This window comes from Pseudorasbora parva, chromosome 21, assembly GCF_024679245.1.
Source record: "Pseudorasbora parva isolate DD20220531a chromosome 21, ASM2467924v1, whole genome shotgun sequence".
Classification (NCBI taxonomy): domain Eukaryota; kingdom Metazoa; phylum Chordata; class Actinopteri; order Cypriniformes; family Gobionidae; genus Pseudorasbora; species Pseudorasbora parva.
The window spans coordinates 29,072,374-29,099,102 of record NC_090192.1 but is presented as its reverse complement, the minus strand read 5'-3'; the positions used below and the strand labels follow the sequence as shown (position 1 = coordinate 29,099,102).

The 26,729-nt window shown below is 40.5% G+C and overlaps 1 protein-coding gene across 19 annotated transcripts in view; it reads left to right on the top strand.

Annotated features, from left to right (window-relative positions):
- The first annotated feature begins 901 nt into the window (after positions 1–901).
- The window catches only part of tcf7l2 (transcription factor 7 like 2), a 90,745-nt gene continuing 64,917 nt past the window's right edge, over positions 902–26,729 (top strand). For 3 of the 19 annotated variants that reach the window (XM_067430544.1, XM_067430541.1, XM_067430540.1), the window contains exons 1-3: positions 990–1,544; positions 1,685–1,751; positions 1,899–2,023. In XM_067430544.1, coding sequence (XP_067286645.1) covers positions 1,356–1,544; positions 1,685–1,751; positions 1,899–2,023 — 381 coding nt within the window. In that variant the 5' untranslated portion in view covers positions 990–1,355. Of the gene's footprint in view, positions 1,545–1,684; positions 1,752–1,898; positions 2,024–26,729 lie in introns of all 19 variants that reach the window. The other 16 variants (XR_010900346.1, XM_067430548.1, XM_067430547.1 and 13 more) reach the window with 11 other exon arrangements.

Genomic DNA, 26,729 nt, shown 5'->3' with positions numbered 1-26,729 from the left:
TTTATTCATAGTGAATACAGGTTATCCAGCCTCAATTAGCCCGTCTGCACACACTCCAGCCTGTATGTCTCAAAACCAACCCAATTTTCTAATAATGGCCTGTATATATTCAAATGTATACACGATATAATACAATGCAAAAATGACTTATTCATATAGGCTATATATATATATATATATATATATATATATATATATGAATGCCCACTTTGATTTTTCAAAAAATATGTCTATTTCTGCATTATCATGTTGTGTTTTATATTTATAGTGTATAATATGCTAATACTATGTCTATTTCTGCATTATCATGTTGTGTTTTATATTTATAGTATATAATATGCTAATACTGTGTATTAGGCTATATACACATTAGCCTACATATTTTAATATAGGCAAATGGAAGAATTTAATGTGACCAGTTAAATGATAGAACCAAAACTGTTTACATTATGAAAAAATTTCGGTGTAGCTACTGTAGCCTATATGCAGAATCTTGTCAGCTTGTTCTGCAGCTGATACAATTTGAATTTTTTTTTTTTTAAAACACGTCGTTAAATGATCGCTTCGTATTCCCCTTTGCATAGCTACCCCTCTTTAAGTAAAATAGTTTTGAAGTAACATAAATAGGTTCGATTTAGAGCAATTCTCGTTTGACGTGAAGTTTGGGGGGAGTGGGGTTATCCCAGCCCGCTAGCACCTCCTAAAACAACTGTAGAAAATAAGGAAGCCGATATGATTCTAGATGTGAGCCGTTTCACTGCTCAGATACATACAGACGAGCTACAGCACAAGTGTCTTCCGCCTATTTTCCCATTCATTCCTGTACAAAAGCAAACAGGGGCGACTCGCTTTTACTGTCCTGCTCTTCACCAAAAGCTCTTTTCCTCTCCCTCTCTCTGTTTCTCGCGCGCGCGCTCTCTCTTTCGCTCTCGTTCAAGCCCTTTTCCCCCTCCAGTACTTTTTCCTGCCCCTCTCTATTTATGAAAACGTCACTTCAAGTCCCTCCCTGTTTGAATCTCATTAGTTTTTTTCTTGTGTGTTTCTCCCTGTCAATAATCCCGAATCCAGACTCTCTCTATTTCCATCCCTCTCTATCTGTCAATCAGCGCCGCCTTTGAACTGAAAACCACTCCGACCAACTTCAACTCCCTCAATCCGAGCGCCTCAGCTCCGTCTCCGGCTTCTGTTTCTGCCAAGATTGCCCTCTTCTTTTTGAGTTTTGAACACTCACCCAGCCAAACGCCACTGCGAGTCCCTAAACTTAAAACTCGGGATTCGGGGATCACACCAAGATCAAGGGTTTAAAAACTTTTGGGTGTTTTGGCCCCCCGCAAAATTAGCGCTCCTCGGGAAAAATGCCGCAGCTGAACGGCGGTGGAGGGGACGATCTGGGTGCGAACGATGAAATGATTGCCTTCAAAGACGAAGGCGAGCAGGAGGAAAAGATTTCGGAGAACTCTTCAGCAGAAAGGGATTTAGCAGATGTCAAGTCTTCTCTTGTAAACGAGTCGGAAACGAATCAAAACAGCTCTTCGGATTCCGAGGTAAGTGACAAATAACCGCGAATCTGCGACTTGTCCAGAAGTTTACATGCACATTTCTTGTTTAAACACGCTGCTAACTAGCTAACGATCTCCTCGCTGTGATTATTCAATGCATTCCCTGTGTTTCGTTGCATTTCAAGGCGGAAAGACGGCCTCCGCCTAGATCTGAAAGTTTCAGAGACAAAACAAGAGAAAGTTTAGAGGAGGGTGAGTGCTTGTTTTCTTTAAATCATCTTTTAGCACAGGACAACACCACTGTGCTTCGGTTCCGTTTGCCTCCTCACATACGTACAAAGTTTTTGGGAATGTAACTTAAACTAAAAGTTTTCCTCTTTTTCCCCCCCGCCATGTTAGCTGCGAAAAGGCAAGATGGAGGGCTGTTCAAGAGCCCACCGTACCCGGGCTATCCATTTATAATGATTCCCGACCTCACGAGCCCGTACCTCCCGAACGGATCGCTCTCTCCGACCGCGCGCACAGTAAGTGTTTTTAACGTGTTTCTGCAGCCACATGCACGTAGCTAAAGCACCACGTCCATGTTTAGGAATTGCTTTGGTCGGTTAGTGAACTTCTGCCATAATTCACTCTGCACTGTACAGTGGCATGGCATGCCGCTCGCGCGGATACACTGTCGCCCTGAACGAGCGCTGCCCGCAAGCGCGTGAATAGACCCGCGCGAGCGGCAAGTACAGTGGAACGCATAGTGTGCTTTCATGACGTGCACAAACACACATCCAAAGCTACTTTTAACTTCGTTGTTATTATTTCTTCCAATTTTCCTCGACTATGTGTGTATACTTGCCAGGTGATATTTGCTTTATATTCTGCATTTTTGCCGTATTATTTATTTCATGTGTCCGTGTACTTGAATAACTAGTGGATTAGCTCGTTGGCTTTAAACTGGACATTTAATTTACAGTAGCATATGTTCCGGAATTTCTAAAAAATGAAATGAAACGTTTGAACGATTTTATTTATTATTATTATTATTATTATTATTATTATTATTATTATTATTATTGTTATTGTTATCATCTTGGTGTTTTTGTTATTATTATTATCGTTGTTGTTAAAAATAAGGCGTTTCTGATATTTAACATTTAACCCTAAAAAATGTAAAGCTTCATTATAATTGAAGCTTTTTATATTTTTAATATTTATATTGACCTGTGTTTTTTTCTGCCACTTTTAATTGTAAATCGAGTTTGAAAGATAAAGTATTGATAATTTAAATGATAGAAACAAAAGATGCTGTTATGACACGATGATGAAAACATTTGTACAATGTGCCACATAAAACAACAAAACACATTAGTAATTTAGCTAAGCTAATTGATGAGTAATACATCCGAGCTTAACTTAATGTCGCCTGTGTTATTTAAAGAATTCAATGCACATAATTGTTAATGCCAAAGAGCATCATGGGAAATGTTTATGGTAATTAGTGGAAGTCACTCAATGAATTTGTGATCGTCAGAATGAAAGCACAATATTGCCCATACCACCCTTGACATGATTGTAGTAAAATAGTATACAGTGCAGTCAGAAATATTTTTAAATGAATAAACATTTGCTTTAAATGAATGTTAAATGTAATATATTTTGTGTTTGCAATAACATTTTGTCATGGCATGATGGACTTTTTGTTTAGAGCATGCAATAGGTTGAATAACATGTAATAAGAATATTTGTGCGTTGTGCAATATTTCAGTGTAAATAGAGATTGGTGTTTTTGTCAGCTGTGCATAGTTGTCTGGCACCAGAAAGATTTTGTGTTGATTTAGTAGGTACATATTTTGTATTCACAATATATATATATATATATATATATATATATATATATATATATATATATATAAATATTTTTTCATGTCATTGTTGTTGAAATAACGTATCATAAGAATAAGGAAAATTGTGCAGTAGGACCTTGCTGTCATTTCTGATTTTCATAATCAGCTTTAGGTTTAATCTGAAACGTGAAGGTGCGCTTTATGACAATGACGTGTAACCTGAAATTTAGTAAATGACTACATTCAAAATGGACTGCTCTGAAATTTAGGATTTAGCTTTTTTTTTTCTTTTTAAAGGCATTCTCCTGTTTCCTGTATCAGTGAGAATTTTTTGTAGAAACATCCCTGGCTGTTTGTGTTTGTTGTGTGCATCGCGTGCTTCTCAAGACATGCCTTTTTGCTGAATCTGTTTTTCACTTGCTGATAATTTTTTCACTGATGTAAATGCATATTAAAAAAAACATTCACATATAAACAAAAACGCAGAAAATTATGAAAGCATCAGTATGACCATTGCAAATGTGCACAAATTAGAAGGAATATGAAGGAAGTATTTGACATATAGCGTGTCTTCTGTATGGTAGGGAAGAATCTCAGAGATGCTTTTACCAGAGCTCATAGCCTGATAGTTCCTGTTCCTGCTGAGATGGAGCCCTGTCTTATTCATTTTTGGCTTCCGACAATATATTTAGCAATCTCAAATGGAAGTAGGATTATTGTTTGATATCCTCCCCTATATGTAGCTGGGTGTACAGTCCAGGTCTGTTCTGGCCCTCTAGCCAAAATATTATGCCCATAGATATAATGCATTTCTTTATAGTTGTATGTTGTAATGTTTGATCTCTTACTGTAACCAGGCCTACAGATCTGAGTCTTTGACATCGTGCTGTAGTCCTTCACCCCGCTTCTTTGCCATGAGGTCTGATGCTACCTATGAGCTGCCTGGGCGTCCGACCCACGCCGCTTTGAAGTTGAAAGCCGTTGTATTCATAAACGCATTTCTTAAGTAGAGGATAAATAATTCACCTGAGCATCGATTAGCTGTCGCTCCGTTTAACGAATGCACAGGGCTTGTTGGGTTTTGCTGCCGATGATGTGCTTTTTAGGATTTCTTAGCATTTTCCTTTTTTCTCTCTCTCTCTCTTTTTGTATTAAACAAGAAAATGATCAAATTCAGTTTTATTGCATTTAAAATTTTCAGATATACTTATTGAACCAGTGTTTTATTTTTCAGGATAAATTTGCTGCTGCTATATTATTTAAGCCGGATGCTGGTCTAAATGGTTATATCAGAGATGTGATTTTTTTCTTTTTTCTTTATTATATTATATTATTTACATAGGCCTTGTGTCAGCTGAATTTCCCTGATGGCCCACTCTTGCAACAGTGATGAAATGCTTTTCCCTTAAAGTGTGTTTGAGTGAAGGGAGAAAAGTCCAGTTTAATTCATGAGAGCTGGAGTTTGTGTTTCCAACCACCTCAATCGGAGAAGCTTTATGATGATTCGGTAGCATTAAGCAAATTGATGTGACGTATTATAGTCTCTTTTTTCCCCCCCGCTAAAAACCGCAGACAATAGCTACTCTTCCCCCTTTCATCGAGAGCAGTTTGCGTGGCGGACACACGGCTGCGGACACACTCTACGTGTGTGTTGTGGTTGGAAAGGTGCTGGGTTAACTGGGTGGCTGTAGGCTAAAATCACACCTCAACAGGTCTGCGGAGAGGGGAAAGCGAGGTAGAGCAGAGGTCTGGCCGGTTGAGTTCTGGCAGGGGGCTTTATGCCCGTAAATCCGCTGGGTTTATTTACTGCCTCTCTGACTTATGAATGTTAAGATATTTGACGCCACCCCTGGCCCCATAATTCCTTAGGCCTGCAGACTTTTGGCTGAGGTTTCAGGTTTCAACGTATAATTATGCGTAGTTTAAAAAAGGAACAACATAAGAAAAGACAAACTTGCAACACCCAAAGAAATAGAGATGCATGGTGGAGGCATGGAATATTGTTTCAGTTTTTTTTATTTTTTATAGCATATTTTAATAAGAAATCTAATGTATAAATTAATTTAAATTTAATGTGTTTTAAATCACTTTACTAAGGATGCATTCATCCCTGGTGTAGCCTTGCATGTACATATTTTAATAAACCATGGCTGAATCTTTTTAGGCTAAGACGCTAATAACAATGGTTTATCATATGGATTATGTGTGCTGAATAGCCTGTCGTGTGAGGTGCAGGAGATAGTTTAATACGGATTTACAGGGATAGACTCATACCTTATCAAATTGGCTTTACATGTTAATGGACCCTAATTGCTATCCGCAGGGGGCTCACTGAGCTACGCGCTCACGTTTTGTGCCGCTCTCCACAAAATACACTCCCAGTTTATTTAGTAGGTTGCCATCCTTTTGTTTTGCAAATCACTTTTGTTTACAAAGAATGGCGGAAGCAAGACTCGCTCTTTCTCTCCCTCCACCACTCTTTCTTTCTCCTTTTCTTTTTTCCCTCCTCCTCCCATCCTACACACACACACACACACACACACACACACACACACACACACACACACACACACACACACACACACACACACACACACACACACACACACACACACACACACACACACACACACAGAAACAAAAAAAAAACAAACGGTTTCTGTTTGCTAGGGCTTGATAAACACCCATAAAAAAAGGGCAATCTGTTTTGGATTTGTGCAAGTTAAGTTGGGGAGCAAAGTTTGGCACCATTAAACCGAAAGCGGGGCCTGTGAGACATTAGCGGCGCGCAGCACATTCTCAGGGCTTAATTAGTCCAAACTGTAATTGTTCATGGTCTGCCAATAGGAGTAATGCTCAGGAAGAGTGGAGTTGCTCTAAATCGGCCCATGGTTTTTAAAACAATAAATCACTCGCATATTTGTGTCGTGATTCAGATAGAGTCCCGACCTCTCCCATCTCGACATGTGGTAAATTGTAAAGTCAATGAATCGCAGATGTGGGGGTGGGGGGGTCGGAGGGGGTGGGCCGTGAAAGAGTACAGTACGGTTTTGTTAGTTCTTGGTAAATGAATGGAAAAGGTTTGTGCTGTAAATATTTACTGAGATGTTTTTTTTTCTTCTACTTGCTGTGCTCAATTGTCTTGTTGATGATTTTGGCAGGCTGCTCTCTATGATCGTGTGTGAAAATAACCTGGCGCTTTTTTTGTTTTTCTCTTTCTCCGTGTGTCACGCTGGTGTTTTTAAGGCAGCATTGTGTATACACAATGCTCTGCACTAGTTCAATAGTTAATGAAGGTTTCTTGTTCAGATGTGGACTATGGATTTCATAATCGCATCACATCGCAAATAAATAGAAATAGTCATTTTTTTTCCCAATTTTATCGGATGTCACGGTCTTGATTTATTTCCGTCGCATTTGTTTTTAAAGCTGCAAACGCAATCCTGTCCTTTTACTGATAAATGGGGAACTCAGATAAATGCTGTTGTAAATTTTGGGTCTCATGGAGCTGCATTGGCTTAGCAGCTGTGTGTTGTTGACCCCACCCCTCACCTCTCTCCTCTTCACCATTTATTTCCATACACAAAGATCAACACAAAGATTGTACTGTACGTCTGGAATGCAACTTTTGTCATCTGTTAAATATAGTCCTGCTGCTGGCCTACACGCTGAGGGGCTCCTGAAACATGGAAATGAAATTACTCTTTCTGCGCACATGCACCGTGTGCAGGCCTGTGGAGCTGTGTGATAGCTGCGTGTGAATTCTTATATGACAGGCAGATTTTACTGATGGGGATGAGAGCGCCAGTGTCGAGGCCTTCTGAGTCAAGGACTTTATGTCTATTGATTATAAGAAGTGTACGAATTGAAATGCTAGTTAGTTTCTAAATGACAAATTTATAATTGCGCTTTGATTTGCATTAATATGTATACAATTTGACATTTTGTATTTCAATCATAGTACACAAATTTATCAGTAAATGTTTAGATGTTAAAAAAGCCAAAACATTTTCTTCATGATATCATGATACAAGCATAATAGATATAATTTCATCTACAGTAAACATTGATCATTTCTGTTTAAGTATTCAGATCATTAAAACATTTTATAAATATTATCAGCTATTTCAGATATTTTAAAATTCATTAATGTATATAATTGCGTATATATGTAAATATATAAAAGAGAATAGGGTTAATTGTCACACTTTTTGCACAAATGGGTTTTGGAAATAATTTTCTGTATTGGTACTTAACACAAAATCTGGCTATAAAAAGCTATTGAACATTTCCACTGGTATTGCCCAGGGGAAAAAAATGCAATTCATAAAAAAAATTTTTTGTGAAAATAGTGGGGCATGTTGTCGCACACACACAAATGTGTGAAACAGGAAAAAATGTACAAGGGGAACATACAAAGATGTTATGTTTTTGGCTAACAAATATTGTAATTTGTGAATTTTTACAACCTGCTACATTTTAAATATATGTATTGGCTTGCTTGACCCAATAAAAATGTGACAATTTTAATGTTTTTGTATATATTCATCTTGCTCTGAAGGAATGTCAGTGTTTTACCTTGTGCAGTATGCTGGACTGGAGCGAGGGATTATGAAAAGCGGGAAAAAGCTGGGTTGATTTGCCCACCATGGCATGGTGGGGGAGATGGAAGACGGAGAGGAGGGAGATGCACAAAGACAGTCTGAATAGGGCGCATAATTGCTGCTAATGTGGGGGCAATGAGAGTGGCGACAGTTCCTGGTTAGATTTCCAAACAATAGAGCCCCCAGGCATTTATCTACTACTACAAAAAAATGAAGGAAAGAAAAAACACAGCAGGGACTAAAAAACGACAAGGAGGAGGTGACAAGTTTATAGTCATGTTTGATGGACAGGCCTTGTGTGTGGCATTTTTTTTCCCCCTTCCTTCTTTAACTTTTTTTTTATTTTTATTTTTTTTAGGAATCAGGCTATTATTAATGTTATTAATGCTTCCTGATTCCCGCCTCGTCATCAAAATGTCGGCTGGAAGTTCTCCAGCGCAGAGGCTTGGGTGACGCTGGTGGAATTTGGTTGCACTGGGCTTTTGTTTGGATTGGAACATGCTCGGGTTGGGCCAAAGTGCACACACATGCTCTCGGAGCTGCCATCTAACTTGTATGCTTAATGATAGGAGTGAGGAAGTTTCCATTGAAAGAGCATGTGTGGGTCTTGTGCTCATCAGCACAAAGTCTTTTTACTGTGCATCATTCGTTATCAGACTTTAAAACATTATGATTGACATTGTCAGTAAGTCATGTGGATCGCTTGTACAGAAAACAAAATGACATCAGAGTACATAGTAAATGTTGTCCTCTGATAAAAAGCCTGATAGAGTGACCATCACTGTCTTTCGCTGACGTACATTTTCAGTGAAACTTTTATACAGAACTTCAACAGAAAAACAACTAAAAACCTATTTGGATCTATTTTTAAATATGCAAGTAGGACAAAGTTATCTTCATTAAGGCATGTTATTGAAGCTTCTAAAATAAGATGAAGCCTGACCAGTCACTGTTTTGCTTCTGTATTTATTATTCCGTCCTGTGAAATGTTTCTCTTGGATAAGGACGTGAACTAATTTAATGTGACAACAAGTTCGTCTTCTAGCTCTGATTGCAAATTAAGATTCTATAATGTTGCTTTACAGAAGGTGAAATCCTGTTTACTTCGATAATCTACATTAATTCCTGCAGATATGTTGGGATCGTTTTGTATGGGTAAAGCACATAATTGAGAAAGTAATAGGTGATAAAACTCAGCCCATGTATTTTTAATCTTCTAATTAAACTTTTAATTGCCAAGGGATAAGCTCTGAGCAGGGCCCAGAGTGTGTGCGCGTATGGATGCGTGTGTGCTTGTCTGTTCACTAATGAGTTTATTGCATGCTTGTTTCTAGCAAAGGTTCTGCATTCTGAACTGAACAAAAGGTGAAGGAGATTTTCTACCAGGGTAGAAGGAAATTAATCCACTAATCTGGGGTTTGTATTAAGATTATAGGTACAACATGCCAATTTTTGCATGTGTTAACAGAGATAGGTGCTTTATGAACTTTATAAACCACGTTTTTGAGGGTTTTTTTTGGTACAGATCTTCCCGTATTTGAAGATAACCATCCCCAGCGCTAAATAACGGGCGTATGAGGATGGTTGCGGAACCTTGCGTTTTAGGCTCTTGCATTGGCCATATCCTGCTCAATGGCTTTTAAACAATATAGATTATATTTCAGATGATTAGCATCAGCTGTGGTCATATACCAGATTTGTCTTCTTGGTGTGTCTGGGGCTAAAGCTCACATAAGGACTCATCAAATTAGAGGGAGTTTTCTACACCTCCAGCGTAAAACACATACAATGTTTTTAGCACAGACTGTAGGAAATGTTGGTTTGTTTGTTTGTTTGTACATTTCACCCTTAAGGATTAGCGTGGATCAACTGTCGCTAGCTACATCTCATTAGAGGATGGTGTGAACACTCAGTACAGTCGATTCCAAAACGCAAGAATTGACTTCCCTCGCTGAACGAATTGTCAATTGCATTGCGAGCGAGGAGTGTAATTGAATGGAGGTGTATCTTTGGCCAGCTGCCCCAAGGGCTCTGTGTGTCTGATCAGTGTTAGCCAGAGGTGGCAGATGTGGTGTCTGATTGCAACCAATGTCCTTTCACAGAGTTAAGATCTGAGCACTGACCTAGAGGAGGTATAATTCTGCAGCATAGAGATGATGACTGTTTGACTGTCATAGTGAATAGTGATCCCTCTCTACCAGTTATCTGGTGAACGGAACGATTTAGCAATGAGTAGGAGTGATTTATAAGGAAAGAGAGTTTAATCCTGACCTGGAGCTGTTTTCTTTAGCCAGCAATCAGTTTAGGCGATGCTGGTACGGAATAGGCAAGCGACAGCGGCAGCCTGACGTTTGTCTAGATGCCCTTTAGAACCGGCAGTTTTTCTTTATCTTCAGCTTTACGGCTGCTGTATCTTTATGGGCCGTCGCGCTTTGCATTTTTCAAATATCAATAAAGATAAGTTGCCTGCTTTGTCATAGCATGGGGCGTCGAAGTGAAAGATTTCAGGACACGGAGGGGAAAAATTATCCAGCGTTTGAGAACTGTGTTGAGAACCATGAAAGCCTAAAACTTAACAATGATCTGGTTTTTATACAGAAGTCTTGACTTCTCTCGGATTCATTTGTTGTGTTAAATGTATGTGATGTTCCTTAACTGTGTGTGCTGTCTTACAGTATGGGAGTTGAAGACGGGAGATGTTTGGCGATGCAGGAATTCATATATTGGGTCGTCTTAGCTCAGATCTTGAGGTCTGTGCATGGGGAAGGAAGTCTCTTAGTGTTTAAATAGCCCAATTGTCCTGTCGGCCCTCGAGTGTCTAATGCACTACTGTTCAAACATTTGTGAGTGCACAGATGACCCCTGCAGCAGCCTTCAACACAAGTGCTGTGATGGTCTAACAGAGTGAATGTGTGTGTATAGGTTTAAATTACATGAGGACCAGCTAGCGGTACCTACGAGGGAATTTGAACATACTAAATGATTTTTAAATGTATAAATTCATTATGTTTTCTGTGATGGGTAGGGTTAGGGGATAGAATATGGAGTATAAAAAACATCACACATATGGCGAGTCCCCACAAAGAAAGCAAAAGTGTGTGTGTGTGTGAAATTTAGGGTCTGTAGTTGCAGGGCACATTTACTGGAGATGATGTTTGCTAGCGCCTAGTGGTGTGAATGAGCGGTACTAAAAAGCAGTGGAGCTCAATTCATCTCAGTAAGCAGGATGAGTGAGAGATAGAGAGATAGAGAGACTGGGGGTGGGAGGTGGGGTTATGAGCGACAGAAGATCCCCTTGCTACAAACCCTGCCTGTGGGGAAGCCAGACATTGACATACGGCGGAGTCATTGAACTAATTGTTGTTTGAATTACCTGTTATGATCCAATGACAAATCTCCTCCTCTCCTGCCATTGGAGCAGAAAATGTAGCCTGGATTGGCATGATGTTAGCAAGTGTGTAAACCGCGCTTCAACAAGATGGATAAATGCAATTATTGGCTAGGCCAGGAGAGGGAAAATCCATTTAAGGCCCGAAACGCTAACCAGGGGCCGTGGTTAATTCATTTGTCCAATTTGTGGGTGATGTACGAGTGTCGTGGCACATTAGTCAAGTAGTGTGCGTGCATGAGTTTGCGTGTGTGTGTGTGTTTGTCTCAACCAGGGGATGTTTCGTTGGAGCTGTCTCCTTGTGACTGACTCCCCAAAGCCCCTCCTTTTTCCCATCAACCCCCCTCCTCTTCCTCCGCCTGTCATTTCAGTGGATAATACAAATGGGGCATGAGCTCTCAAATGACAAAAAGATGCACTGAGAGCAAAAGAGCAGGATTGCAGTTCAAATGAGCCGGGAAGAGGGCCACGCTCCGTAGGGCAACTCCCCGAACGTGGCTTAACACACCCCTGGAGTCTTCAATCACGACTTGTCTACCAACTAAATCTCTCAGGGTGTGAAGAAAACAGGTGAGGGAGCAGCACCGGGTCAGAAGCTTAGTCATGCTGAAGTGGGGCCCTCACTGACCTAGTTTGACTCTGACATTCTCCCTGAACTCTCCTCGGTTTACAATTAAGTTAAAATTACCGTGTAGAGGCAGCTATTTACTCAAGGCACGCAAAGCTGAGGCCACTGTCACAGGCGGCTCGCCATCACCTCTGAATGCCCATTTTCGTCCATCTCATTACCCTTGTGAAGGACACAACAACATTATTGACCAACCCTTTGAACAGATCTGTTGTCTTCCACTTAAGGATTGCGAAGAGAAAGTCCCTCCATCTGGGGACTTTCTCTTTTTGTAACGTTACTTGGGTAAACGTGTTCCTCTCTCGAGGCAGGTCAATCTGCCTGGCTTTCACACTATTGATTTAGAGTGGATGAATATCCTCTACTCCATTAATGTAAAGTCTCGTTGGTGAGAAACCACTTGACAGTTACGCAAGATTTGTGGTATGCAAACACAGTGGTCAGAGCCAGGGGAAAAAGGCATTGGTTTACAGAGCTCGGCCACAAATTGAATCATAGTCTTTTATTAACACGGTGAACACAGCAAAGGTTTTGAAACAAAAGAGGCGTTCATGTGCCCTTTGCCAAAGAGTCTACACTCAGATGGTTGAGGATATGAGGAAGATTTTAAATCTGGTCACCTGACTGTGTGCTTCTCAGGCTGTGAGGTCAGGAAATCGGAGCCGGCGAGGAAGCAGCTGGCCCTGTGCCGTTCTCACAGCTGCTGTGCGGCCTTACACACTCGACACACTCACCTCTGGGATCGGACTCCAGGAGTGCAACCGCACACTTGAGGAGAACCACTCATGTTGCTTTTTGTGGTCAGATCTTACTGATGCTACTTAAGTCTGTGCGAATTTTGTTGACAGTCATTTGGATGCAAATTTCTGTCTTATTACAGACGGAAAACCAGAGATGCTTTGGTGGTTGTGACTACAGTTCCTTAAAGCTCTATGGCTATTTTAATTTTTTGTAACTTTCTTTTTAATAGCATCTATATTAGTAATTTATGGCTTTATCCTGACTGCCATCTTCTGATGAGACATTTTTCATTAATCCTGCTGTGTATGTCCCATGAACACCCAACCTTCCCTCCTTTATAACTGGTTGGTCCCCTTTGCAGCACTCTTGCGCTCCTTTTCCAGTTTGGCATCTCCCATAACTTTTCATGCAACAGCAACTGTGGACATGGCTTATTGACCGATAGCGAGGAAAGGATAAAAAAAAAACAGCTTGGAAGTTTGTTGCTACATGGATCACTTTACAGCAATACACATGCCTCAAGACGCAACTGCTCCAGTTTGGAAGCGGCCAGTCTTTTCTTTGTGCCAAGCAGGGGACAATTATTTTAAACATCTATTCTATATGAACAAATTTGAGCTGGTATTAAAATAATTGGATTTAGAGACTGAGTTGTTGTCTTAAGCCATGACCCTGTGCCCTCTGCCTTATGGTAGCTAAGGAACAATAATTAAAACCCTAAATCTGGGAGCACAAAGGAAGAATAATTCTGCCTTTGCTTCGTGTTTTATGAAATGGAAAATGTTTGTGTTACGTTGGTGTGGCCTGGTTAAATGTAGATTTATTGCTCTAGTATTGGGCTGAGGAGCTGCTCCCATCTGCGGCATGAAGTCTAGCCACCCAGCATGGAATACTATACCATGGGGCCCAGCCAGAACATGCACCAATCAGACTTACATTAACACCAAGCAGCATGACAGGTGAGCAATCAGGCCCTGCTGCAAGCCAAGAATATAGTCTCCAAATATTTTTATTGACTTTATTATGGCTCATATAGTCATGACTCCAACTGAGTTTGGAGTTTTGTGTTCTGTCAAAAACAATTTTATGGGAATTGTTTGTTTATTGGCACCAAGGTGCGTCTCTTTCCCAAACGATGTCGCAAGCTGTAATTTATGTTGAGGGACTGATTGGGAGATTGCATAGTTTAACGCTCGGGGTGCTGTGGTCTGGGACTCTGGAAGAGGAGACCGCTAATTGTTGACAGAAGCCATGGGCAGAGGAAAAGAAGAGGGAGAGACAGACAGAAAGAGAGAGCTAGTGAGGGAACGAGAGGGAGAAAGAATGAATGGGCTCTGGCAGCAAGGTTGTGGACTGAAGCTCTGTGTTTGGTTTTCAGGAAAGAGTGGATTCTTGGGATGTTCCCCAAAGACAAACGGCGGTGCCGAGCAAAGCTCATAAACCAAACACGCTCCCTCTTTTAAGAGAAGAACTCTCGTCACTTCTCAATTGTGCTTGTTATGTGGTTTACCAAACCAAGTTGGTTGGAAATGTCTTGTTCGGTAGAGGAATCATATTTTTATTTTTGTTTTTTTTTGTTTTTCCACGACGGATAATAAGAGTCTGCATTTGCTCGCACTGATTAGAATATTATTCATTTTAAACAGACCCAGCTTCCACTTCCCATCTTCACGCCTTCTTGATCTCTGTCACAGATGCTCGACAGGAGGGCACATCTGCTTTCGCTAGCTTCTCGTGAAAATCCCGCTTGACGGTGTTGTTCAGTTTTGGTATAATTTAGCAAATAACATCAGTAATGATTCAATTGGGCATAAAGTCATTGGATGACAGTCTGTTTGCCATCTGTCTGATGGGATTACTGTTTCTGTGTAATTAAAAGTGTGACCCTGTGGGGAGGGTGGTGGAAGGCACAAGGATGAGTGGTACACCCACTAAAAGGAGGAGGGGCGGCAAGGACTTCAGTTCAGCATTAAAGATAGGATGCGCAACAGAGCGCTGCGGAAGTGCCAAGCTCTTTACATGGATGTGCACGTGTGTCAAACCCCTGGCTCGTTTAACTTCAATTTAGTTGGGAAGAGCAGACACCCAAAGTCTGAGTGATCCCTGTGTGCAGGCAGTGTGTCGGGGGGAGGTGGGGATGCAGGCTCCTGCTTTTACTCTGATTTCACCTGGGGTTTTGTTTGGACTCTTGAGCCTCAGTTTCCCTTGGACACTTTCCAGAGACTACAAGCCTGGCTTTTTTCAAGGCACCCTCAGAACCAAAGTGAAAGGCCCTGGTCAGGCCTGGAATTGGATTTCAGATTTGATCTTGTTGTGTGTAGTAAACAGAACATTAAAGGCACGAACATGGTACCTAATGAGTGGATGTGTGTCTGGGTGTGTTTGAGTGATGCATCCCTGTCACTGCCCAAATCAACAACATCCTAGTTTATCTTTTTATCTTATATCTTTATACACTTACATATACCATATACTTTATTGATTGTATTTATTTGTTTGTTTGTATTTATTAACTCTTTCCATGCCAGTGTTTTTGCCAGCCATTGCCAGCATTTTTTATAATTTTCACAAAACTTTCTTGGCCCCAGAATATTTTGAACATGCAATATCAAAAGAAAGAACCTTTGCTTTTACCCCCCAAAAAACTTTTTTATTCTAGCTTCATGCATTGTTTTTTTTAATCAACATCTGAATGTGGGTAAGTTTAATAAAAAAGCAAAATTTTGAACAAAAGCAGGATCAGATTCGATCAGTCAACTCATTAACACCCCCAAAACTTCACAGTCCTATAGCTCGTCCTGGGTCAACATTTCTTTTGGTAATGTTAGGCAGTTTTGATTAATATGATGTTTAATGTTGATGATTGTGTTATTTTACATATGCATCTGCTTAAATATGCTATCACTTGTTTCTGCTTTGTTTTTCCTGTGTTTTGATCTGGAGATTCAGTAATTTTTCAGACTATGTGTAAGCGCCCCCTACCGCATAACAGTGAAAACACGAAAGCAGGACAATTCTGTCAATAGAGGCGAAGCAATTGTCTCATATATGATGTAAAATGCTGTCAATAGTGGTGAGAGATTTAATAATAACAATAATTATAATAATACGATTAATAAAGATTATTATATTATATCATATTAATTATATTATATTAATTATTATTATTATTATTATTATTATTATTATTATTATTATTATTATTATTATATTGTTTCTAATAATAATAGTGTATCATAAATATAAATAAATATAACCGTAATTATAAATAATGAATAGTTTATATATCATATTGTTTGATATTTATTACACATATATTTCTAGGTCTCTACTCCTTTATTCGTGCACAAACAGAATGTGGGTCTGAAAAAGACATTAGAAAAGCAACCAGAAAAGACAGGATTGGGTGTCTGGATCCTTCAATCCACCAGAAAAATAACGTTTGGTGAAGAAAATTACTCACAGCAAACAAAAATAACTAGTTTAATTAGCATGGCTGGCTATGGCCCTGACTCTGTGTGGTTGACCTGGCATGACCGAGGTGGCACTGGCCATGGGCATAGTGCCAAACATACAGAAAATTACAGGGTGCACAGGCAAGAAATAGAGCCTGCACTCCCTCCCCCTCATATTTCACCATATCTCTAACATGGCTACATATTTTAGCATACAATAACCCTTGACCTGCTTTCTAGACCTCTTTGTCTTTCCCCCACTTTTCCACATTGTCTGTCTTCTCTTCTCATACAGCCTCTTAATTTCTGCCTTTTGGACCTTTTCTTACTTCCTTCTCCCCTGCATTTCTTGCTTTCTCTCTCCCCCCAGTGTGCACTCTGATTACCTCTCCAAACTGGCAATAAGTTGATTGCTTTACAGAGATGATGTAAGCCCCTGCCCTAGGGTACATCAGGTTGGCTTTCGCCTGCTTTATCTTGTAAAGCCTAAATTAACAGCTGGTTTGGTTTGAGTTCTTCTGGATCTGACTAAAGGATTAGGCTTCGTTCTCATGTGAGTCAATCTGGTTTGATTTATTGCAGGTCTATCAAAAAAGATCAATCGAGGCCCTTTTGAAAGTAAATCCTTAATCGCTCTTTGCACTTACGTGTCATCATTGTGAGTTTTCTCTCCCTCTCTCTCTCCCTCGTTCTCATTCCCTGCCTGTCTTCCTCCGGCTCTCTCTTCTCCTCACCTTTTTTCTGTCTCATCTCTGGAACACAGCGATCGGGAGTGTCAGTGGTATTTTGTTGTTATACGGGATGGATTTTTTCGCTCTCATTAGCCGTCCATCACCGCAGCTCAAATTGAAGCCCAGCTTTGCCGGCGCAGGCCCCGATGGCGGCTCTCTGCGTATTTTTATCGCAGCGCAAATCTACCTGTACGTGTCTACACATCCCAATGCCCGTAAAACCTAGGGATGAATATGAGTATAATCATTTAAAAAATCTATTCCCAAATAGACCATAAAGGGGTCTCATTTTTCTAACCGTCATTTTCAGCAGTACCTTGGGGTCTGATTGGTCAGCAGTTTGCATCAACACTGAACATTGTGTTTAACACAATTTCGGTGGATCTATTGATTCAGATGGTTAGTTTCAGTGAAAGAAAAGAGTAATTAATTTATTTGCATTGGTTCAAATGCATTTTTCACAACTCGACACAGCATTTCAGAATTGTGACATTCATTTACATTCTAAAAAATTAGTGAAAGAAGTCCTGCTAGCACAAACATACATAAATAACGACAAAAAGTTAAGAGGCATCCCCTGGATGACCTGGAAAGTGAAACAGGATCTGCTCGTCTTTAATATTCCTCCCCTCTCATTCCCACTTTCTTTCACTTGTTCCTTCTCTCCTCCATTCTTTTAACAACAGGCCTATTATCCACACTCCTTTTTTCCCTCCCTCTCAAGGCCATGACTCCAGAAGAATCTGGTGCTGGAGCAGAGACACTGGCATGGCCTGCCTGACGGGCAGCCTCACACACGCACTGACCCACTACGACTAGTAACGGTGTTCAGATGGTATCTGTGTGTGTTTAAAAAAAGGATCACACATGTTGTTTTTAAACACAGGTAAAGGGGAATGAGAGAAGCGTTCAGGATTGCAAGGCAGTAGAAATAATATTGTTGTGCAGCGTAGTGGGTGTTTGAGAATTCAAGGTCCAGAGAAAATGTCCCTTTCATTTCTTCATGAAGTGTTATCTGTGGTGCTGTACCAAAAATGGTACACTTGCGATCTCAAGGACTTGCAGAAGTCGCATTTAAAGTCCTTAAAACTGTAGGGTGTCCTGTTTGTGATTATAGGTTTCAGAAGGATTATTTTATTTAATCAGTTCATTTGTTCATTTCAATGAACTTGTTAAAAAAAATGATTCATTGATTTTAAAATGCGTACCATGTATACACGTTTTTAATATTTAGTTAATTAGCTCATTTTAGATGTTTTCAAGTAAATGAAATGCGTCTCAAAAATAAAAACGATTCATCGATTTGTTCAAGTCATCACTTGAGTGTTCACAGAAGCCCCTGCGTCAAATAAAACTTAAATCAAATTAAATACAACTCATTATAGATGTTTTCAAATCAGTTAAATACATTTGAAATATAGATTTAGTCCAATGTTCATGTTTTGCAAATCTGTTCAAGCCAATCTTTTGGAAAAACCCTTTCCTATCAGACATCACTATTCCTGTAGTATTTTGCGTTTTCAGTATCCCCTGCTCACCAGATATTGTGTTGTGGCCTGTGTGATTATGCATGTGTGTGTGGTGCTGAGAAAAGCTCAGGCAGATCGATGTCAAGTTCAGGTGTGTCCTCCTCCCTGGCTGGCAGAGCAGGGCCGAGGGGCCGAGCAGGCAGGAGGGAGGGAGGGAATTGACAGGGTACGTGGGAAGGAAGGGCTCGCTGTCAGCCAGACAGACCTCTTAATCCTATAGCCCTGGGGAAAGGGTGTGTATACGTGCACATGTAGACCTATATTTGTGCATGTGTGTGTGCAAAATCTTCAAGCAGAGGTTAGTTGGTTTAAACGCACCTCAGCTGAGCCTATTGTATCCGTAGGTGTGGGTCTTGTGTCTGTCTTTGTGTCGGTTTGTGAAGAGCAGCATTTTATATGGCCGGTGTTTGCTGTAAGTCAGATGCCTTATTGTATATTTATGTGAGTATGACACAATGCGTGTGAGGGTGGAGTAGTGGATCTGTCGGTGAGGTATCATACACATTTTGCGCCCACAAGCATTAGTCTTTCTTTTGGCACGCCTTCATTGTTTTCAGCACTTCTCTGTTAAAGACCCAGAAAGAAGCGATTGCATCACCTCAGAGTTCGTTAAAGCAAAGCGCACTATTTAGCCACATTCCATACAAGCCTGCTGCTCTCTAGCTTGCATTCCCACCATCCCTCACTCTCTCGCTCTCTTTTTGGCATAGACTTTTGCATATATCACGGGCTGCCAGGCTAAGAGCCTGGGACTTCCCCACGCCACACTCCAAGCCTTTGATCCCTTGCTTTGGAGGTAACATCAAAAGAAGAGAGGCATAGAAAGGCAGCTACTACTGTGAAGTTCAATGTTCAACTTGATGGCTTGGCTGAGGGCTTTTTTTCTGTACTGCTTCCCCCAGCTGACAAAAAACACACAGTTTGTAGCCAAGGGTTTTTTTTCCAGCGCATGTTAACCTTTAAAGAACACATCTGTAAAAAAACAAAACCCACCCCTAAAACCATATAAATCTGCATGTCCATGTCTTGGAGCCTTGCATGAAGGATGTATTGGAAACAGAACCTGAGCATTGTTAACGCAGCGTTGCAATGAATTGCATCAAGTAAATGAGAAGAATAGAGACGATACAAGGTAGAGAAGTCGGCTTGATGCGAGTTGAAGTGCCCACGTCATCAGCGACTCTCACAGTCTGTCATAGGGTGAAACAAAGTGTTGTAGGATGTCAGAACACTATTACTATGAAACGAATGCTCATCAGATTCATGTTGTAATTAAATCATTGCTGTTCATTACTAAAGTACTAAAGCTGCTGTCAAATTACAATTTTCCTGCTTTCATACACATGCAAACACAGGGAACCCGTAATGCAAGTGATGAAATATCTTTGTGTGTTTCCTGCACACCGGTTTGTATTTTGTATTTAATGTTAAAAGTTATGACGTTCAATCTCCTTAACAGCAGTTGTAGTCCCATTTAGTCACTTGTTAGCAACTGCCTGTTTCAAGACATTTAATATCTTCAAGAAATCACGAGTGGGGTAATACTGATGTATTTTATGTCGTAAAATAAAACGTGAAAGTGTTGCTTTTAGCTCGTGTTCACCACAGACCATATCTAAGCCATTTAAACAAAATCCCATTCAAAAAACTCATTGACTTTGGTACGAGGGAACAGGAAGTGCTAAAATGCTAACTCGCTTCCGTGTTTTGGCCTACAAAGTGATGTCATACCTGCACCACTCTATTGTCCACATTCATTTGCACATTTGCATGCAGTTTAGTGTGACCATGGCTCAAGGTCTTTCCATGTTTGCACATTTCCATCTTCTATTTCCGGTTACCATCAAATGTTTTATGTCTCTGGCAAGGAATGCTGGTTCATTGGTGTTGGCTACACTCTAAAAAATGCTGGGTTAAAAACAACCCAAGTTGGGTTGAAAATGCACCGACCCAACAATTGGGTTGTTTTAACCCAATGGTTGAGTTGTTCTTACCCAGCAATTGGGTTGTCTTAAGCAACATTTAACCCAACCACTGGGTTAAAACAACTCAACCATTGGGTTAAAACAACTCAATTGTTGGGTCGGTGCATTTTCAACCCAACTTGGGTTGTTTTTAACCCAGCATTTTTTAGAGTGTATTTAAACCACCAAAACTTTCTTGGTCAGCCAGCTTAAAAAGAAAGACCTTGCTATTTATTTTTCTATAAATGCTTGACAATGCTGATACACCAGAAATTTAAATAAACCAGCCTGTGTCACAATAATTGACACAGATTTAAATTATTGCGTATAAAGATGTGTTCTGTCATTAGGAAATGTCATTTGAACTTCACAGTACAGCACAGGTGCATCTAAACGTCTTTTGAACAGACCTTTTAGCACGTTCAGACTTTTACATGTCTGCCATGTGTTACTGTTTAGTTTAGAGTGGAGACACTCATCCTGCATTAGCTCCAGCTGCGTCCAGCTAGGAGGTGTTTTAAAGACGTTCACCTGAAAAGATGCTTCTGTTGGGGCTTTTGGAGTTGAAACGAGCTTAAACACAGTTTGTTTATAAGTTTATTTGTTGCTTTTTTCTTGTCCCAATGCCCCCCCTTTATGGTTTATGGTTTGGGAAGACAGGTCTGCGGTTTGCCCAAGAGAGGTGCAGAGCTGGAGAGAGTTGCTTAAAGAGTGCATTAAAGATTCAGCAGTAATTGCTACGTGTGATGGTGTCTGTTGCCGCTGTTTGTGGATGGATGTCTGCAGTAATTAACAGAGAGGTGGAGGAGGGGTTATGTGTGTTCATGAAGTTTTTTTTGGGGGGGTGATTACTACAAAATCATTACTACAGTTTATTTCGAGGTGAAGGGTGCTCTTCGTGGGGTGCAGAGGAGAAGTGAGGGGTCGCACCATCACCCACAGTGCTTCGCCCGTAGCTCCCACCGCATGACCTTCCCTGGGTCTTATTGTCATCTGTGCCTCCTCCATTTTAATGAGCTCTATTAACCAGTCCTTTATTTATTTATTTCAGAGCAAAAGAATGGCCTTGTCCCTGAAGGTAGTCCTGAGCTCATGGTCAGGTCGTTAGCATTGTTACTCTTTGCCATATCAGACGATTGCTAGTTAAATACAGACATTTCATCAATTACAAACGATCAAATAGACCAAAAATTACTAACTGACACATCAGTAACCAACAAAAGGTACAGTAAAACATAATCCCTTCCATCATTAAAATTCACATGTATTTGAGAGTGGGCGAGATCAGTCGGTATAGACCAGCCTTTAGTATTCGTGGTACATTGAGCTTGTTTGATGTTCCCTCAGGCCATCCTTAAAAATATTTTGGTTTGCAGTAACAGTAAAAAAAAAATAAAAAAAGGGTCGGTAGGTAGGTCTATATTTTTTTTTTCAAATTTTAATACAAAAAAAAAAGTACATTTTTGGTGATGGTGATTACGTAGGTATGAATTTAAACAAAATGGCATATCGTGACATCACTGACTGGGTCTTCAAGCCGTGCCTTCGGGCGCATAGGCTAATTGCAGGCTATATAGACCACAAACAAATTGAAATATTTGTCAAAAACATGTTTATTGAATAAATTTCCGGTGCATTCTTAAAGAAAAGTGTCCAACCACCAGCTAGCTGTCATTGACTCAAAGCTGTCAACCCTCCCTTTTTTTCCAGGTATTTTAGCTCTTTTCCCGCTGTCTTCCCGTTTTAGTATTTTCCCGTGATACGTTTCTTATTTTTACGCTCGATTGTGTAAAAAGGGGTCGTTTTACGCTCGATTGTGAACACGCAACTATCTGTGTCTGTCTCTGAAGTGGCTTCCACTTCTTGCCAGACCAACGCATCTGGTGATACAGACTAGTGCATTTGAATATTAAAAAGCAAAAAGTTGTTTTTATGAATTCAATTAATTAAGTCTATAACCAGCTATTTAATCAAGAGCAGTGAGTGAGTCCTTATCTTTTGTTTGACAGAGAGCAGTAAAGGCTACTGCCCCTTTAAGACCTAATACAGAGATATGCATCGTCTTTCTCAACTGTATAAAGTTCTCTTAAGGCATATACAGACTGTCTGATGGATACTCATCAAGATCGACATGTTGACATACTTTTTGTGTGAGTTTATCCGTTCAAACGCAAGACTTGAAAGAACTCAATATTTGCGCGCTGTGAGACGTGCGCGCGCTGCGCACAGAGACAGATCTTCTCTCACTGCAGAGGGTTCTCATTCGCGTCTTCTGGCGAATATACTGAGTGATGATGCCGAAAATGACTGGTCATAAGGCAGCACTCGCATGCATTGAACACAGTTTACAAAGATAGACCGTTTTACCCACGTTTTCTTTTATTATCGCTGTTGTAGTGTACGTGTATCCATCGACAGAACCATACATAAAGCATTATTTTTCAAGTTACAACCAGTCCCGCCGCTCCCACCACGCGCTGGGGTTGAGCAGAACACACGCTACCCATAGCAACGCGTTATGACAACGACATTTCAGACTGACAGAGACAAGATAAACGGCTTTTCCACCATTTGTTACTGTTTTGTACACGTTGTTATATTAATTATAATTCAAAATCTATTTTAATCGCCACAATATAGTAATGATAAATGTTGAGGGGGCACTTTTGATTCATTTTCAAAAAGGACAGGGGCTCAAAGCCCTCCCCCCTGCAGTGCACTTGCCTGGTGTGTGTAACGTGTCCATGGTCCTCCTGACTCCTATCACACAATGCGGCGAAATCTCCGACAGGGCTTTAAAACGTTACAGTGAATGAGAGTATGAGCCGAGCCGAAACCATGGCCGAAACGAACGCACGTGCTGGCCATAGTGTGACATCCGTTAACCATAGTGTAAACATAGATGACGTCACGGGTTTTTCTATAAACGAAAGAACGTAGCCTTCGTTTGTATGGCCCAGGCAATTTATACATTTATAATACTTACTAAAATATAATTCATATTATTTTATTACTGTTGTATTAGTTGTTTGAAAAGTAAAAAAAGAAATTGGTCGGTCTTAAAGCCAATTTACAACCGGCAAGTCGGTCGGACTAAAAGGGAAAAAAAAAAATAATAATTGAGTCGGCCCTAAATTGACAGGGTCGGTCGGGTTACGGCAAACAAGAATATTTTTAAGGATGGCCTCAGTATGGTTAGGGTTTGTTTTGTGGGGTAACATCGGAAGGGTGTCCTGCATAGACATATCTGACCTCCAACTATTTTGCATTTTGAGGCAGATAATGGCGCTCAGATACACTCAGGGACCAAACCTTATGAATATGGAGTTTGGAGTGCTTCAAGGTTTATTTGTGTGTGTGTGTGTGTGTGTGTGTGTGTAGGTTGAAACACGTTTGAAGGTTGTTGTTGCTGCAGGAGGTGAAAGTAGTTTTTATTTTGAACTTGAGAATGTACACTAGTGTGGTAATTACCTCCTCATGGTGGCCAGGGGTGACCCCTAACTCTACAGTAAAGCTGATCCACGGCAGAGTGAGTGTGTGTGTGTGTGTGTGTGTGTGTGTGTGTATAAACGTGAGCTCCAAAGTCCAAACCCCATGCCAAACCAATGTAAACTCTATAGGACCTATGAGTAGGCACACCTAGCGCTAAGCCCTGTGCACAGGCCGAAGATCACGTAGCTGGTAAGTAGGTCAGTGTATGAGATTCCACAGGGTAGGAATGAGACCTCTCTTGGTGTGGAAACACTGCAGGCTGTGTAAGTGTGCAGCTCTTGGGTGTGTTGCTAGGCCTTAGCTGCCTGCATGTCTCATTATGGGCCCTGCTGGAGGAGACACCAGCCACGAAGACTAGAGCCTGCAGGGCTATTTATAGAGCGCTCTTAAGGGGCCCATAATCACCCAGAAAAGAGAGGGAAAGAAAAAAAGAACAAGAGGAAGAAAGAATAGAAGGAGAGAGTGGGGCACGCTTTTTGGGGGAAGTAATCATTATTTTTCAAGAGTCTCATTAAAAGAATTGTTGCCGACTATATAAAACGACAACTTTAAGACCTAACACAAGCTTCTCCAGTTGCCTTCCCCACAACAAATAGGTAGGACTATTGGGCATGTCATGTCACAGGATTAATATTGATGATACAAACTGATGTCCATTTTTCAGATCACTGGTTAAAAGCTACTGTTACACACGTTTTCTTTCTACGCTGACTTAAGACAAAACTGACTGTCTTACTGAGATATTTTGACATCAATTTGTGTGTATTTGTCTGCGCACTCTGAGATGTGGCTCTCTGTGCGTGCTTTGGTTTTGTGCACAGCATGGAAAACAGCGTGCAAGTAGAGATGTGAAATCTCTTTCCTATCTTGTTGCACTTGAAGAATGGTTTAGAATCGCATCAAAATCCCACACAGGAATCAATAAGCAAAGCAAAAATAAGCAATATTTTGGTTTTCTGATTCCTGCAATAAGTATATGATTCCAGAATAGGAATCGATTTTCTATTCTCAACTCTACTAACTAAATAGAAAATATTTAATTAATGCTTTTATTTTCCTGATATTGTTGAGCATCTGGTACTTGTGAGACATTGGCGATATACGATAATATCATTAAATGCTCGGACCTAATGGAAACATTAATGGATCAGCAATACACAGTGTTCCTCTTGTGAGCAAGCACCAAATAGTATGTCAGCCTTCATGTACTTCAATAGAGGAACCCTGTCACTCTGTCCAACTGTCTCCACGAGACGGTTTGTTTGTTTAACTGCCTCATCAAGCAAGGACTTCTCTTAAAGAGCTAGAGCTTGTTTATGACCTTACTACTTGGTGGTAGTATGTGCGCACTGAAGTTTCAGGTAAATCAACTGCTGTTTGACTAATACATGAGGCAACACCTGATAGGCAAACAAAAGCACAAGTTCTGCCACATGCGTTTTGTGCTACTGTACTCAATTGCTCAATATCTATAATGGATCAGATAACGAGACTGGGAAGAAGCATTTTAGCTTAACATTTTCTTGGGCAGTCTATTTAAGTGGAAGGGCTGTAGATTCTTGCATTACTGTAGCACTTGAACTTCAGCATTTAAAGAGATAGTTCACCAAAAAACAATGATTTCCAAACCAGCAGACGATTTAAAAAATGTTGAGGTTCAAAGCAACATTGTGCCCCATTGACATCTTCTGAATGGTGAAATTCTTCTAAATGATGACATCAATTTTTGTCTGTGAGTTATTCCTTTAAGGGATAGTCGAGTTAGCTTAAAATACCTGTGCCATTAAACGAAATGTTTTATGTCTAACATGCTCATTTTTGTCTTTAAACTGTTGTTCTGCTTTATAGTGCCCCTTCAGACAGTGCTCAGAATACAGTTTGCATTCTGTTTAATATAGACATTTCAGAACAATACATAAAATCAAGCTTACTTAGCTAGGAACGTCTGTGTACACATACTTTTGTAGAGTATGCTTCAGGCCCAAGTTTGAAAAGATGCCTGCCTCGAAGACTGTTTGGAGGATCAGATTTAGAGACAGTGTGAAAGAAAAATGTCAGTGGGAGTTTATGTGAAGAGGGCCAAGGTGAGGGGATGGAGGAGATCAGGCTGGGGTCTCTGGGTCTGTGCTGTCAGTGTGCTGAGAACACCCCCCCTCTTCCCAGTGGTTCCAGCTTTGGAGTAAATACGGGCCCCGCGGACCCTCTTCCGCCCCGGGGCACACAAACCCCAGGCCTGCCCACATTCCAGCTTTATTTTCCTGGTTGCAGAACGCCTCAGGCAATCTGAGCTAGTGGGGTGTTCTTTTCTCTTTTTTTCCTTTATTTACTCATAAAATGTGTATTAGAAGAACTAAGCAAGTGTGAAGAGCCTTCGTGTAGACTAACTTTCAGTTTCATCTAGTGTTGAGCTACTCCTCCTCTTCCATCCCCTCCACCCCTAGCCCCCACCTCCAGCATGCTTCCATCCATCCAAAATGAAGGCTATTTGAATGTTTCAAGCAAACACACACACACACACACACACACACACACTCACAAACACATGGTTTCTCTCTCTTTTTGCGTTCTCTCTACCTCTCTAGAGATGGGAGTCTCACAGATGGGCAGATCCCTTCTCTTTGGATCAGTGAATTTCAAAGAGCCTGTCTGGATCATTATTATGTCCTTTCCACAAAAAAAAAAAAAATCTCCTCTTGAGAGAGTGAGTGTATTAAGTGCAGGTCTGTATGTATCCATGCATGCCTGTTCCTCAGCACCTGTGAACAAAACAATGGGCTTTTTATTGCTGCTTGTTCAATGGGAGTGATATTTATTATCACAGTATGCAAACTTGTTGTTCTTTATCTGAACCTAATAACAAGCG